This window comes from Trichechus manatus, unplaced genomic scaffold (genome assembly GCF_000243295.1).
Source record: "Trichechus manatus latirostris isolate Lorelei unplaced genomic scaffold, TriManLat1.0 scaffold00021, whole genome shotgun sequence".
NCBI lineage: Eukaryota > Metazoa > Chordata > Mammalia > Sirenia > Trichechidae > Trichechus > Trichechus manatus.
Window position 1 is genome coordinate 20,952,113 of NW_004443957.1, and position 15,229 is coordinate 20,967,341.

Genomic DNA, 15,229 nt, shown 5'->3' on the forward strand with positions numbered 1-15,229 from the left:
TGTCTAAAGTGCCTCTTGGCATTTATATCTTTTGTCCCAATTAATCTGGACTATCTCCGACACTTTCCACCACATTACATTGAGTTGTAGTCAGTATGACCTGGGCTGACATTTAGCCAGGATGCATCAGTTGAGCCAGTTGTTTCCAGCTGGCATCCATTCTGATTGTCAGTCCTCAGGCTGTACTGGTCGTTAAAGATTTTTACTATCTCCAATGAGTGAGCTGATCGGCTGGCAGATTTCAAACACACTCATTCTTGTGACTATAGAATATGCAACTCCAGAATTTCCCTAACGCTTCAGTCATGAAAATGTTAAAGGATTTTATGAAAAAAGTATTGCAATATCACTTTTGTTTTCATTTTCAAGTTTGTAAGTGGTTAATGCTATACCCGCTGTGACTACCTCTAATATCTATTGCTTAGCTTTTCTTAACCCATAATTCTCTGAATTGCATGTAAGTTTTTAAAGCTTTGAAAAGTGGAAATTTAGTCACGTAGGTAGAAAGCAAAAACAGAGGCTGCTTTGAGTAGGTGTTATTGATTTAACTGTGACCCCTAAAAAGATACACTGAAGTCCTAACCCCTGTACCTGTGAATGTGATCTTGTTTGGAAATAAGGTGTTACTTTGAAGATGTTATCAGTTAGGTTGATATGAGGTCATACCAAAGCAGAGTGCATTCTGATCCTTTCAAAGTGATGTCTTATAAAAGCAGAGAACAGACACAGAGACACACACAGAGGAAAGATGCCATGTGAAGAGGGATCTACAAGTCAAGGAATGCCAAGGATTGCTAGGAGGCACCAGAAGCAGCTGGGAGACAGGGGTGGAACAGTTTCTAAGTCTTCAGAACCAACATGGCTGGTACTCTGATTTGGACTTGCAGCCTCCAAAACTGTAACACAATAAACTGCTGTTCTCTAAAGCCTCCCACTTTGTGGTGTTTTGTTACCGCAGCCCTAGAAACTCATATAGCAGGTAAAGATGAGAAATAGACTTGAGGTGAGAGAAAGAGGGGTTTAGAAGCTGGGACTAAGTGGTTGCAGCTGCTAGGCTAATCTGTACAGTCTAGTCTAGGTCAGGAGCCCTGGTGGCCCAGTGGTTAAGTGCTCAGCTACTAACTGAAAGGCTGGCGGTTTGAACCCACCTGCCACTCCATGGGAGAAAGATGTGGTAGTCTGCTTCCATAAAGATCAAAACCTTGCAAATCTTATGAGGCAGTTCTAACCTGTCCTTTAGGGTCCCTAAGGGTCAGAATCCACTCGATGGCAACGGGGTTTAGTCTAGGTCTGGAGTCCTGGGTGGTGAGAACAGTTAACACGCTAGGCTGTTAACCAAAAGGCTGGGGGTTTGAGTCCAACCAGAGGTACCTCAGAAGAAAAACCTGGTGATCTACTTCCAAAAAACCAGCCATTGAAAACCCTGTGGAGCACAGTTCTACTCTGACATACATGGGGTCACCAAGAGTTGGAGTTGACTCAACAGCAACTGGGTTAGTCTGGGTCTTTTGACAGTGACACTACAGGTGTTCACCTGGCTAACAGAGGTCTAGGGAACCACTGCAAACGTTCCTAAGTGCTCTGACATCATTAGTGACTCTCCCTCTACTTTACGACCTTGTATTTGTATAAATTAATCTCATAAACCCTCCACACCAAATTAGTTCTTGTTAACAGTACAACAACCTGGTTGTGGCAGCAGGAACTCTTTCTTCTTAATTAATCTTATACCCATAACTATAAAGAGCATTAGAAAAGTAAAATCTTCAACACTGACATTTTATTTTTCGAACTTTTTATCATTTTTACAAAACAAAACAACAAAAAAAGCGGTATCAAAAACAGCAAAGTGTTTGCAGAATTTCTGCACCAGTTTCCAGGTAAGTCAGTGATTATGAAACTGGTGTCCATGTAAATACTGAACAGGCTGATTTCCCTCCTGGTCATGCGCATTCGGGTGATTTGTTTTGGAGCTACCGAAGACTAGTTTTTATAAGCACCAGTCATTTTTTGAGAACCGATTTGGTCCATCCAACATAGTAAACACTTCTTGCTGTGTGGCATTTTCTTTTTTTTAAAAAACACTGAGTTAAAACACAGAATGTATATTTGTTTGGATCTGAACCAAATCTTTTGAGATCCCAATTACCCTGAAGAACACTGAAAACATTTATAGGGCATATTAAGTATTAGCTCTACACCCTCATAATGAAGGCAGCTACCATATTTCTGCAGAAAACAGCATTTCATTCAGAGGCTGCCCAGAGTTTGAACTACATCATAGTTTCCACATCCTTTCTGATTTGGATTACACAAATAGGGCCACATTACTGGAACAAAAGTTTTATGCTCAGGCCAAACGGGCTCTCTATTTTACAGATTCATTTGTATAGAACAAGACGCCTTGCTCTGGACCCTGGGTGACCACAAAGAAATATGAGAAGCCATGATTAATGGATGCTGAGAAGAAGAAACATACTTAAACTTGCAGCATAGATAATCTGGAAGTGAGCAGAAACAGAACTGGAACATGGCCATGGTGCTCACCCACCATTTGTTCCAGAAACATATTTAGCTTAAATAGTGGCAGTACGGTCCAGTTTTGCAATGTTAATTAGCTGCCAGTCTCTCGTATTTTTTATAAAAATCATTGCCTGGCTAGCAGTGAGTTAGAACACTGGCCTCAAATTCTGATCAAATCTCTCAGTATTAGATTAAACAAAACAAAACAAAACAAAAAACCCAGCCAATAGGATTAAAAAATTGCACAATTAAACTTGAATGTAAATTATACTATATACAGACTGGTATACACATCACTGAAATGGTTCTGTGAACATGAAACACTTCTGTTGAAACAAAATTTCTTCTATATTATCCCAATTTTCATTAAAGGAAAACTGACACGTGTAGTTTTTATCTTTGCAGATATGAAAAAGGAAGCACGAAGGCAAAGCTGAGAGACACAGATGCTACCCACAGGGCAGCAGTGGCATTTGGTTGTTTTGGTCTTTGTACCAGCAACTCCCACAGCCCAGCAGATATCCAGTTCCTGCTGGGTTAGACGGTTTTCCTTGCAGTCAAGACTCGAACGATGGACCCCACTCCTCCAGCAGCAAGTGCCTGAAAAAAATCAAAAGGTAAAGGTTGATAGAATCATAAATGATCAATTCTTATATTAAGTAAAACACTTTCTTAAAAGAGGGAATGTGTGCAGCTATAGATTTTGAATTCATGAATAAATACTTCTTGAGCACCTATGATACACCAGGCACTGCTCTTGACACTGAGGACATAGTAATAAACAAAACCCTCAAAGCCTCTGCCCTCATGCACTTAAATTCCAATGAGATTCTAGTTTACATTCTAGTATGCTATTTCCAAATAACAGTAATAGGTTAAAAAAAAAATTCTGCAGCGTAATAAAACCAACCAACCAACCCCGTTGCCATCAAGTCAATTCTGACTCATGGCAACCCCATGTGTGTCAGAGTAGAACTGTGCTCCACAGGGTTTTCAATGGCTGATTTCTTGGAAGCAGATTGCCAGACCTTTCTTCCAAGGAGCTTCTGCATGGACCAGAACTGCCAATCCTTTGGTTACCGGCTGAGCACGTAAACCATTTACATCACCCAGGGACTCTTGCAGCACAATGGTCTTGCCTAAAACAGGTCCTCAAAGATAAATTTAGGACACTAGAGATATGCATATTTAAAGAAACAATGGTGATAACAGAAGTAGTAGAATTTATTTTTAAGAGCATATAAAAATTCTTGCCTCTCATTTTAAGCACACAATCTGGGATCAACCACCCCAACTTCCATTTAGATTAGAATCAAAGCTTGTCAGATTTTTTCCTCCCAAGCTAACAAGATATTATTTATAACAGCTGACTGGGAAAGTTTAACCTGACTTTATCTTAAAAAACTGGAAGTCATAATTAAGTATTAGGAATTTGAAGCTCTAGTTTACTTCTGTTCAGAAAACACTATCTTTGTGTACTGGGTACTGTGCTAGATGCTGGGGATGCAAAATTGAACAAATACAGCATCTGCTAGTCTAGTGGGAGGAGACAGACACGTAAATGTGTAATTTTAACGTAATATATGAAATGACACAGTTATGTTTAGGGTGATAAACAGTAACAAAAGTGCTGAGAAGGGTCATGTACCCAGCCTGAGGATATAGAGGAGTGTGTCAGGTAAGGCTTGCTGGAGAAAATGACACATTAAAATGATGAGTAGGTGACAGACTGAGATAAGAGGGACATGAAGGCATTCAGGCAGAGAGAGAATCATGAGCAGAGGTATGGAAGTGTGAAAATTATGGTGCGTTCAGGGACTAGGTTGGCACTACTGCAGCATAAGGGGACGAACAATGGGGAAGATGAGGCTGAACATGGAAACTGAACTTTATTCTGAGGTGAGTGACAAGAACAGATTTGGCTTAGAGAGTTCTGGTGGCTGGGTGGAGAACATATTTGAAGGAGGCAAAACTGGCAGCCGGGAGATTGGCTGGAAGCTATAGCAACAGACTAGTAGCGATGCTGTGAACAGCTGCATTAGAGATGCACCTGAGAGGATGGATTTGAGGAGTATCTAAACGATGCATTTGGCAAAAACTGGTGACCGATGTTAGGAACAAGCAGAGATGTTAACACAGTGCTTCAGTCTTCCCATCTACAAGAGGGAGTAACAGCAGGTCTTTCCTCCTATTTTTTTTAAAAACATAATTTTAAAATAATTTTATACTGAAGAAAAACTGCAATAGTAGTACAAGGAGTTCAGGAATGCCTTTCGCCCAGCTTCTCCTAATGTCCTGGTTATTCTCTACTGCAAAAGAACAAGTCATGTAGATTTATAATTCATAACTTACCTTTTCATGCCACTGCAATAACACAGCACTGCTATTATCAGAGGGGCTCTCAAAGCCTTTATAAATATACTTCATTAGGAGATCCACACCATTCTTGTCTAGAGATTGAACTGCCTTCTCAATATCATTAGCTTTAAAAGAGATGAGCACCTTCAAGACAATGCTGCCTGCTCGATCCTGAGGGTAAACAAATAACAGAACATTTAGACGCACGTGTGTGGGGTTGCAATTTTAGAAAGGCAAGGCTGCAAAGGTGACATTTGAATAAAGATCTGAAAGACCGTAAAAGAGGACGCCTTAAGGATATCTGAGGAAAGAGTGTTTCAGACAGGAAAGAACAAGTGCCGTTAGTGTATTTATGGAATAGCAAAGAGACCCAATGCCTGGAGCGGAGTGGTGGAGAATAGCAGGAAAGGAAGTCAGATAGGTAATGGGAGGCCAGATTGCGTAAAGCCTGTAGGCCACTGTAAGGATTATGGCTTTCACTCTCAGAGAAATGAGAAGATCTTGAAAGGGTTTGAGAAGAGCAGTGACATAATCTGACTTATAAGAGGATCATGTGGTTCTTATACTGAGAATAAACTGGGAGTGGGGCTGGGGGTGAGGAGGCAGAGCAGGCAAACCAATTAGGAAGTTACTGTAATAATACAGGCAACAAATGATAGTGGTTCAGCTAGCATGATAGCAAGGGAGGTGGTGAGAAGTGGACACATTCTGGACATACTTGAAGGCAGAGCTGACAGGATTTGCTAAGAGATCAGATTGTGATAGTTTATTAAATCAATGTTTAAATTTTACTTCTTGATCTTAAGAGAAAAATCCCAACAAAACAAGTAAATCAATCTGCAGTTCAATTCAACCTTGAACTACCCCTCTGAAATGTTTTATTCACTATTATTTGACTACAGATATGATATACATTATCTTTGTTCATAACGATCTTTTTTCTTTGGCAAAAGGCTGCTCCAAAAGCAGTTATTTTCTTACCCATCAAGCCAAGCAAACAGAACACTTAATTTACACTTTCTAGAATTTGTTTCTCCTTCTATTCAAGACAAAGTGATACCCTTCAGCATTCCTGCTGGTCAGGATTTTACAAAATGTTTCTACCACCTATTGTTACCTTCAGTGTAGAGAATATGCAATTACTTGATTTAGAAAAATATCTTTGCCTCCAGAGCTATAACCTCCCACCCACAAGCTGTGACAAAATTCACTCATATAAAAGCAGGAAGTGGAAAAACTGAAATTTCAATCAAGCTCCCCACAACGTTTAGAAACCAAAGGCCTTGTCCCCTGTTGCCTAGTTAATTATTATGCATTTCCCTAAATTATTATTTATACTCTTCTGTTCAGAAGATTCTTGAGTCTCCTAGGATGTATGAATAGCCACTGACAGCGGGGTCAACGCTGTGGGCTTCACTGTAAACAATAAATATATAATAAGTAAGTAAGGAAATAGGGTTCTTAAGAATTACTAAAGACTGCTGCTGGGAATGTAAATTGCACAACTTTTCTGAAGGGCAATTTGGTCATACCACATGCACAAAAGCCTTAGGGAAAAAAAGTGCATTCTTTTATCCAAAGAATGTATCCAAAGGAATGAAGAAGTTACACAAAATTGCTCATTTTAGTATAGTACAGGAAAACAATGGTCAATAATTTAAATGTGTGGTGAAAGGAGATTAGTAATATATAAACTGCAGCATATGTATACACAGCTATTAAAAATTATAAATTACTATTAAAAATTATTTCCTTATTACTAAGGAAAGAATCGCATGTACATCGCTCTAAAAAGCAGGTTATAAAATTCCATTTGGAAGCAAAAAAAAACAGAAAAAATCTTTGAGCATATAGCCACACCAAAAGGTAACAACCACTATCTCTGGGAGTTGGGATTATGGATGATTACTTTTTTAATCCCCCCATATCTCTGTGTTTTCTATAATAAATATTTAAGACTAGTTTAATTTTCAATAAATCTTTTAAAAGCAAGCAAACAGAGTCTGTTTATTTTTGTAAATGTTTTACTTATTCTTTGTTTAAATTCAACCTGCGTGGCGTCCTCTTAAAATGCCCACAGGACTGACGTCTTTGTCATTTGAACTTCTTGAACTTACTGTGTCTACCATGCAGCACTGTCGTAACTGTATACAAGCGCTATTTTTTTTTGCAAATTTTAACTTATCAAACCAAACTGTAAGCTCTTTCATGTCAAAGAGAGTAAATAATTAAAATATTTGTTGATTCTGTGAACCTTCACAGGCTTTTGGTCTGAATGAAGATATCAGCAGGGATCACCATGCTGTCTGTGACTCACCTTCACTGCCTGACTCTTGGTGTTGATAGGGGGGTTTTTCAGAGCTGCCTGTAGAGCGGCTGTCATGTTTCCTGTGAGGGAGATTAAGGGCATAACGGCAAAGGGCTGCCCTCAGGTAAGCATTATAACCTTTGGGAACCACTGGCTTTCAGGACGACTTTATGTATAAAGAGAAAAAATTACTATGTTCACTATGTTCAGTATTGGAAATTCAATGTGCTGGCTTCAAGGCTGTCAATCAAAGGTTAAAATACCAAAAACAAAAGAGAACATTAGACTTTTAATGTTTTTAATACAACAAAGACCATTTTACCCTTGGTTCTTAACTATCAAGCAGCCCTGGCGGCATAGTGGTTAAGCACCTGGCTGCCAACTGAAGGTCAGCGGTTCGTAAATTCAAGGCTCCAAGGCAGAAAGTCGTGGCAGTCTGCTTCTGTAAAGATTAACCCATTGCCACTGAGTTGATTCCGACTCATACAGCCTTGGAAACCCTATGGGGCAGTTCTACTCTGTCTATAGGGTCACTATGAGTCGGAATCTACTCAACAGCAATCGGTTTAGTTTTTTTGTTCTTAACTATCAAATGAACACCTTGATAACCTTCCACTTTCCAGTGAGACACACATGCACATTATCCAGAGTGGTACGGAAGAAAATCTAAAATATATATATTAGAATTATTAAATTCCAAAATGAAACAGCCTGCCATCAACCAAAATACATCTTTTTATGTGTTTCTAACTGGGTGGGTGGGGGGCACCAAACTTTTACCAGAATTATATTCTATATTAATTGAAATGCTGGTTGAAAATGCTGGCAGATTACCCAGCTAATCTGAATGATATACATTAGTAATCTCTTAATATTGATGAAAAGAGGCATTACAGAAAGTGTAATAATTCATACGACCCTTAGGTGGTGGCTTAAATGTTCTGTTTTGGATATTTTCTTTCATATTTCATAAAGGTTATTCAAACTGTCTTAGACTATATCTATTAAACTCAGTCTCTCTTTGAAAGCACCAGTGAGTAAGCAAACATAAGAAACAGTAAGCCAATCAGACTGTCAGAATGTACAGTCATTCCCCTAAAAGGAAAACCACACAGAGTTCACTTGTTTCCTCCATCTCTAGTGCCTGATGCCCTCAGTGCAGGCAGGGCTGTCTCCCTCGGTTATAACAAGGGTAGGAGAGACAATATATTTGAAGATGAATTGATGTAACAGCAGACCCCACTGATACGGGTACAGTAGTACCATTTAAGAGTCACTACAAATCACCTAAAATATGTTAAACTGGTCTCACAAAACATTTATCCATCACAAAGAATGTTTAGAAAAAGGAGTAATAATCACCACTTATCTTCTGAAGAGAAAGGTCTAATAAATCTATGGTTGGTGGTAAACTGTTATTTTCAAGTCTGCATGAACTTCTAGAGAAGCACGCCTTTTGTGGCTCATTAAGATGCAAAACATTTCACAAACATTTAAATAATGCAAAATAGTAACAGCTGATTGTGAAAGTTGCAGAAACCAAAGGAACATCTGCATGTTGATAAACGTTTAATGCTGTATTTTAGGTGCCTTTAAGACTGGATATAGCTGATACCAAATATTTTCACTCATATATTTTCTCCATTATAATTTAATAGGACATCGATGAGGAAAGAGTATAAAAAGCTTTCCTTATCGTAAACATACGCTCAAGAAAAATTTGAAAAGTATAAAGTTCAGTCATTGAGAATCTCTCAAACTACAGCTTGTTACTGCAACATCTACATTTTTCTAAAAAGATCTGATGCAAGTGCTAATTACAAGGTATGAATATTCAGATATGCAAAAATAAAAACCAGGAACTGGCAGTTTAACTGAAATGGAAACAATTTCAGGATTACAAAAGCGATTCTGCTTTATAGAAATGACTTATCTTCTATTTTATTCATTGGGGTTTATTTGAAGTATTTCTAGTGATTCTGCATATGCATTCCATTTTCTCTGTATTGTCCCCTTCTTAGCAGGTAAAGCGCTTCAAGCTTCCTTCTCGGGAGTTTTGAGGTTTTTGTAGTCACTTCCCTCCTCCGATTACAAATTCTGTGCAACCTCTATTTTGCCAAATTCTTTCTCGTTATTGAAAAAAAAAAAAGGAAGAAAAGAAAAAAGCCCACGGGCTGAAAAGACACAGGGCTTCAATTCTGCGAACCGCCCCAATCCTCCTGGCAAGTAATAAACTAGCCTAACGTTACCAGAAACAAAACATTAACAAACCACCACCACCACCAACCCTCCTCCCCACCAAAAGCACTAAAGAAAGACGCCAGCAATCAGAAACTTCTGGTTAATGTGACCCAGCAAATACCGTTCTGGGGAGGAACACTAAACCTCCCGGGGCAGTGACAAGCGCCAGATGTCGCCCCAGCACCGCGAGGGCGCGGCCGGCAAAGCGAGCTCCCGGGGGCAGCCGCTCCACGCGCAACCTGAGGAATCCCGGGCGTGGGAAGCGCGGCGCGAAGGGCAAGCTGCCGACAGCGGGAACCTGGGGTCCCGAAGCGGCTCGGTTAGAAAGGGAAGAGCCTCTCCCTCTCAGAATGGGGGACCGCAATCAGATAGGTTCACTGCGGGCCGCTGGGCGGCAATTCCGCGCCCATCCCCGCGAGGGGCCCGTGGTCCTCAGACCCTGCAGGGCGGCGGGGTCCGGGGAGAGGGGTCGGGTGGGGAGGGAGCGAACGCAAGGATATTGTCGCAGGCAAGAGTCCACCTCGCCCTCGTCGGGCCCGGCTTGGCCGTCGCCCCCATCTTCCTCGTCCACGAACTTGTTCTCGTCGTACTCATCCACGTCCACCTTCCGGAACCGGGCCGACGACACCGTGTTCTTCGACATCTCCGATCCCCACCGGTGGCAAAGGCCTCCTCTCGGTGCTACCTCTACCAGAGCAACCCCTGCCCAGCAGGAACCCACAGGCTGTCGCCTCCACTTCCCTCTTCCGCTCTGGGGCGTCGCCGGCAGCAGCGGCTTGGGCGGTTCTGGGCCTGCGCGCGGGCCCGGCTCCGGCCTCCTCAGGTTCAAGCACTTCTCCAGCCTACGCCGCCCCCGCTCTCCCGGGGAGCGCGCGCGAGGGAGGGAGCGCGCAGGACCCAATGCGCAGGCGCGGACTCTCTGCAGGAAAGGGGCAGGGCTGGAAGAAGGAGGCGGGGGCGGGATAAGAGGGAAGGCACAAAGCAGAGGAGAGAGGCGATTGGTCGCCCAAGTGCATCACGTGATCCACAGGGGGTTCCCATAGAAACGCTTCTCTGCGGTCCAGCCTGGGGGGTCCTAGGTCGGCGGGGATGGGCACCGGGGGCGGGTGGCTTTGGCTTTTGCTGCCGCTACCGCCTCCGCTGAGCAGTCATTGGAGTCCTGCGTAAGGTCCGGCTGGCCCAGACTTGTCAGTGTGGTGGGATGGGCTGGTTGCCGGACCCAGTCCCCTGCAGTCGGCAGAAGAATGGGGCGGAGTCGTGCACGCCTGGGTGCCCAGCATCGTGCTAGTTGTCGAAGACATCGCTTCAGAACGTGCTCTGCCCGGGGCTGCATTCCCTAGCTGGGAGCCCCTTCCCCGAGGGTAGAACTACGCTGCATGCCCAGTGAGAGGTTTCCAAGGACGGAGTCAAAAGGTCATATCTTATCTCTCAGTGCTGGTGATAGCATCGTGACGGGACCTGCAGAACCTAAACTCGGTATCATATCTATTGGGAGAGAGGGGAAGGTGTCTGGGCAGGGCTGGAGTCAGGTGGCAAAACTGGGGTGAACGTGTAGAATTTGGGGTAGGATCACTCATCACTGATACCTGAAAATAAGTGGTTGGAGCAAGAATGCCAGAGAAAGGTGGGGCGAGTTAGGCTCTGGTGCTGAAGGAAAACCAAATGTGTCTGGAATAGTAGAAACCAGATCTTTAAGATTTGTGTTTATGATTTACATGACCCCACTAGACCAGCTTTTTAACTATATTTGACATCCTTATTTCTGAGAGCAGAGCTCTTATTGAGGAGGTAAAGGCACTAAGGAGGAGGTAGTTGTGCTCTGTGTATTACATAAACTACAAATTAAAAGTCCAAATATTTGCAGAATACAATTAATTTGGACATTTCGTTGGACATTGCTTGGGTGGTTTCATATTTTCCTGCCATCCTATCAGTCCAGTTTAGTTCCACCTCTAGGAGAAGGCCAGCTGTTACCCCTGGTTGAGTACTCCAATCCCTGGTTTCCTATGATGTATAGAAAAGCGTCCTGGGCTTTGAAGCAGAAGACCCTGGCTTGAGTCTTGGTTCTTCCACTTATAATCTGTATAATCTGTTTTAATTGAGGCATGCCACTTAAAATTCTGAATCTCAGGTTCTTTATCGCTAAAATGGGGATAATAATGATCACTTAACCGGATTGTTCTGAGGTTTTAAATACACAAAAGTGTTTTGAAGCTCTAAAATTTTACATAAATGTAAAATGCATATTACCTGTACCATTGGCTTTGGCATTGGTCTTATAGCTTACTTAATGATATATCATGTTTTATCTTGCTCCCAGAGGAGATTGCAAAATTCTGGAGGACAGAGACCTGGCATATTTATTTTGTATCTTCCTTTACATGCAGAAGATATTGAATAAATGCTTGATGAATGAATGAAGTGTGAAAGGCAGTACAGGTTGAGGGTCACACTGAGAATGATGAATCAGTAAGAAGAGAAAAATGTCAAATCAAACCTTTATGTTATGTATACATATATGTGGAAAGAGGGGGAAAAAAGGAGAAGGGAGAGAGAGAGAGGGAGAGACAGACAAACAGACACTCCTCAAGAATGGAATGCTTCCTTTTATCTTGGGAGGAAAAAGCAATGTGGCTTTTTTTCTTTTCCCAATTAAATCACCCTTCTAGAAGATAAAGAATTAAGATGATAAAAGTGACATTTCCTTAAATTGACATTCAAATTAAAAACTCCCTAGGATTCTCTTAAAACAGCAAAGGAAAATTTTCTACCTGTTGGTAATACTTATTTTAAAATGTCATATACCAAAGTATCAGGTTATTACTATGTTGAATGGCTTTATATAACTTAGAATAAAGATGTATTTTAATATTTTTTCTCCATTTCAATCTTTTGCTAACTTTAGCACAAACTAAACAATATTCTTCTCTAGATGCTAAAGATTGTACTTTTTGTAGTTTTAAATCAAGATTTTCTTTGAAGAGAAAATTGAACATGAAAAGCACTGTTGAACAAATGGAAACAAAGATTGCAGAGCTAATTCATTCCTTTCTTACATTTCTATTCTTTTGTATTAATTCTTATTTAGGAAATCTTTTTTTTCTCTCTTATTTTGGAACTGGGAAAGACTCCTTCGATTAAAATCAATTTGAGAGAATAGTGAGAAGAATTTTAAAAATTGGGGATACTCAGTGGTATAATTGTTTTGATTGCTCAGAATGTGTTGAATGTGTTACATACAATTAATTCTCAGCCCCAAAATGTATATTACATTTCAGATGTCAAAAGGTCTTTTTCCAATGCAGTATTTTTTATTGTCTCACAGTGATCTAAGTGCCTCGTATATTAGGTACTCAGTAAATTTCTATTGAATAAATTTATGATCTGACAAGTTACTTTTGGAATCATATTTAGAGACTGAGTATTTTTGAATGGATACATTCCAGCTGCCCCTTGGAAACCCTATGGGGCAGTTCTACTTTGTCCTATAGGGTGGCTATGAGTCAGAACTGACTCAACAGCACATAACGACAACAACATGCCTGCTAGCTAATAGTTAAATATTTATAAAGCCTCAGGGAATTTTTTTTTTTTTTTGGGAGAAACTTGTTCTTAATTATCTTTTAATTAACAAATTGTTATCTCACTTCGTGTTAACAATGATAATTAATTTTAGATAATAGTATTCTACCTATTTTAATGTTTTAAATGAGTGCTTACTCTTGACATAAAGTATTCATAAGGTTTTAAGACATTTTATTTATTGTGCGAAATAACTTGGTTTGGTCCAATATCAAAGCAAGACTGAATCTGAGTTTTCTCAAGATTAATGCTACATGATAGTCTGTAGCTCCTTTTTATTTTCTGTAAAGAAGCAAAGAGCCAAGAATCATTTGAGTTAGAAGGGAGTCTGATAAATTTATCTTATAATAGGTCTTTCTTTTCAGATTTTTTAAAACCAAGTACTCTCCGATGTGCGTCTTTTCCCCAAAATTGCCACTAAATGCTTAAAAAACAAACCAAGACATTAAATCCTGCCAGCACAGCACCATTATTTTTATTATCTGAAATGGAAGTATACTCAGTTTTAAACAAATATGTCAAATGTGTATTATAAATACAAAATAAAGAAAATCCAGTTCTGGTGATGATTTAATATCAGTATTCTCTAGCAACATAACTACTATAATATAAAGATTCTTATCATATTTCTATAAACTATGTTATGGTTTAATTCCTACTTAACGTCCAAACCAACTGATTCTGTGCCGAAACAACCAACCTTCAAAATTTCAAGTTTTTTCTTTGTTATTATTTTTTAGCTTTATGTAACTTTATGATTACTCACTGAAACAGAATAGATAGGGTGAAATATTTTTCAGTAGGACCTTTCATTAGATAATAATACTTCAGAGATTAAAAAAACTATAAAACTATAAAAACTCTTGTCTCAGGGTAAGTGTTTAGTGCTGAATGAAAGAGTAAACATTGTTTTGGAAACATTGTTGTGAGTGAGCCTTTTTTCCATTTAATTTTATAATGGCTATGAGGATATAAGGAGTCCTGGTGGTGCAGTGGTTAAGAGCTCAGCTGCTAACCAAAAGGTTGGCAGTTTGAATCCATTAGCTGCTCCTTGAAACTCTATGGGGCAGTTTTACTCTGTCCTATAGGGTCACTGTGTGTTGGAATCGACTTGATGGCAACAGGTTTTGGTTTGGTTTATGATGATTTAAAGGGAAGCTATTGATTTAAAAAATATTTATCTTGTATTCTTTCCCATTATTGGGTCTCTTATTAATGATAATAGTTATTTTAAGATTGCATCTCTTGTCTCAATATATCATCAAACTATTTGAAATAATGATAATTTACATTTTCTCTCCCAATATTTATATCATTTATTTTTCTTATCTTATTACATTAGCTAGAATCTTGAAAATGGTATTGAGAAGTTGGGTGATAGTAGGCTTCCTTGTTTTGTTCCTATTTTAATAGAAATGTTTTTGGTATTTCACCAGGTGATATTATATTTACTATTGCTTTATGATCTTTAGGAATGACTGCTAAATTTATCAAATGCTTTTTTGAGTATCTAATGATAAAAATCATATCATTTTAAGCTTTTAATTTATGAAAGTAGTGAATTATCTAGTTTTCTACATTGAAACATTCCCACATTCCTAGAATGCACTCTGTTTGGTTATTAAATGTTATTCTTTTAATTCCTTGCTGGATTTGATTAGCTTATATTTTGTTTATATGGTTCAGAATCTATATTTTTAAATAAGATTGGTTCATAGTTTTATTTCTTTGTGCAATTTTTATGTGGTTTTGATATTAGGGTTGGTCTAGCTTTGTCAAATGAATTAGGAAGGTTTGCATATTTTTCTTATGGTTTGGAATAGTTTTTAATAATAGCCAGTTCTGATGCTGTTTGTTCTGTCTTAGTCATCTAGTGCAGCTACAACAGAAATACCACAAGTGGATGGCTTTAACAAAGAGAAGTTTATTTCTTCACAGTAAAGTAGGCTAAAAGTCCAAATTCAGGGCATCAGCTCCAGGGGAAGGCTTTCTCTCTCTGCAGCCTTCTCATCAATGTTTCCCCCGACTAGGAGCTTCTCCATGCCGAGACCCTGGATCCAAAGGACATGCTCTGCTCCTGGCACTGCTTTCTTGGTGGTATGAGGTCCCGCTGTCTCTCTGCTCACTTCTGTCTTTTATATCTCAAGAGATTGCCTCAGGACACAATCCAGTCTTGTAGATTGAGTCCTGCCTTACTAACACAACTGCCACCCATCC

General features: G+C 39.7%; 1 protein-coding gene across 1 annotated transcript; it reads right to left on the minus strand.

Annotated features, from left to right (window-relative positions):
* Nucleotides 1-1,762: 1,762 nt before the first annotated feature.
* Nucleotides 1,763-10,191, minus strand: ARPC5 (actin related protein 2/3 complex subunit 5). Its single transcript, XM_004372904.2, has 4 exons — nt 9,931-10,191; nt 7,199-7,271; nt 4,876-5,052; nt 1,763-3,123 (listed from the first exon to the last, which is right to left on the minus strand). Exons 1-4 carry the CDS (start codon nt 10,071-10,073, stop codon nt 3,061-3,063), a joined length of 456 nt encoding a protein of 151 aa, XP_004372961.1. The 5' UTR covers nt 10,074-10,191; the 3' UTR covers nt 1,763-3,060.
* Nucleotides 10,192-15,229: the final 5,038 nt, after the last annotated feature.

Bases quoted from the DNA above. Each gene is read 5' to 3' on its own strand.
- ARPC5 (XM_004372904.2), bottom strand. From the start codon at position 10,073: ATGTCGAAGAACACGGTGTCGTCGGCCCGGTTCCGGAAGGTGGACGTG. The intron at 7,272-9,930 runs ATATCCTTGCGT...AATCTCCCTCAC, and splicing joins GTGGACTCTTGCCTGCGACA to AGGAAACATGACAGCCGCTC. The intron at 5,053-7,198 runs GTGAGTCACAGA...GTTTACCCTCAG, and splicing joins CCAAGAGTCAGGCAGTGAAG to GATCGAGCAGGCAGCATTGT.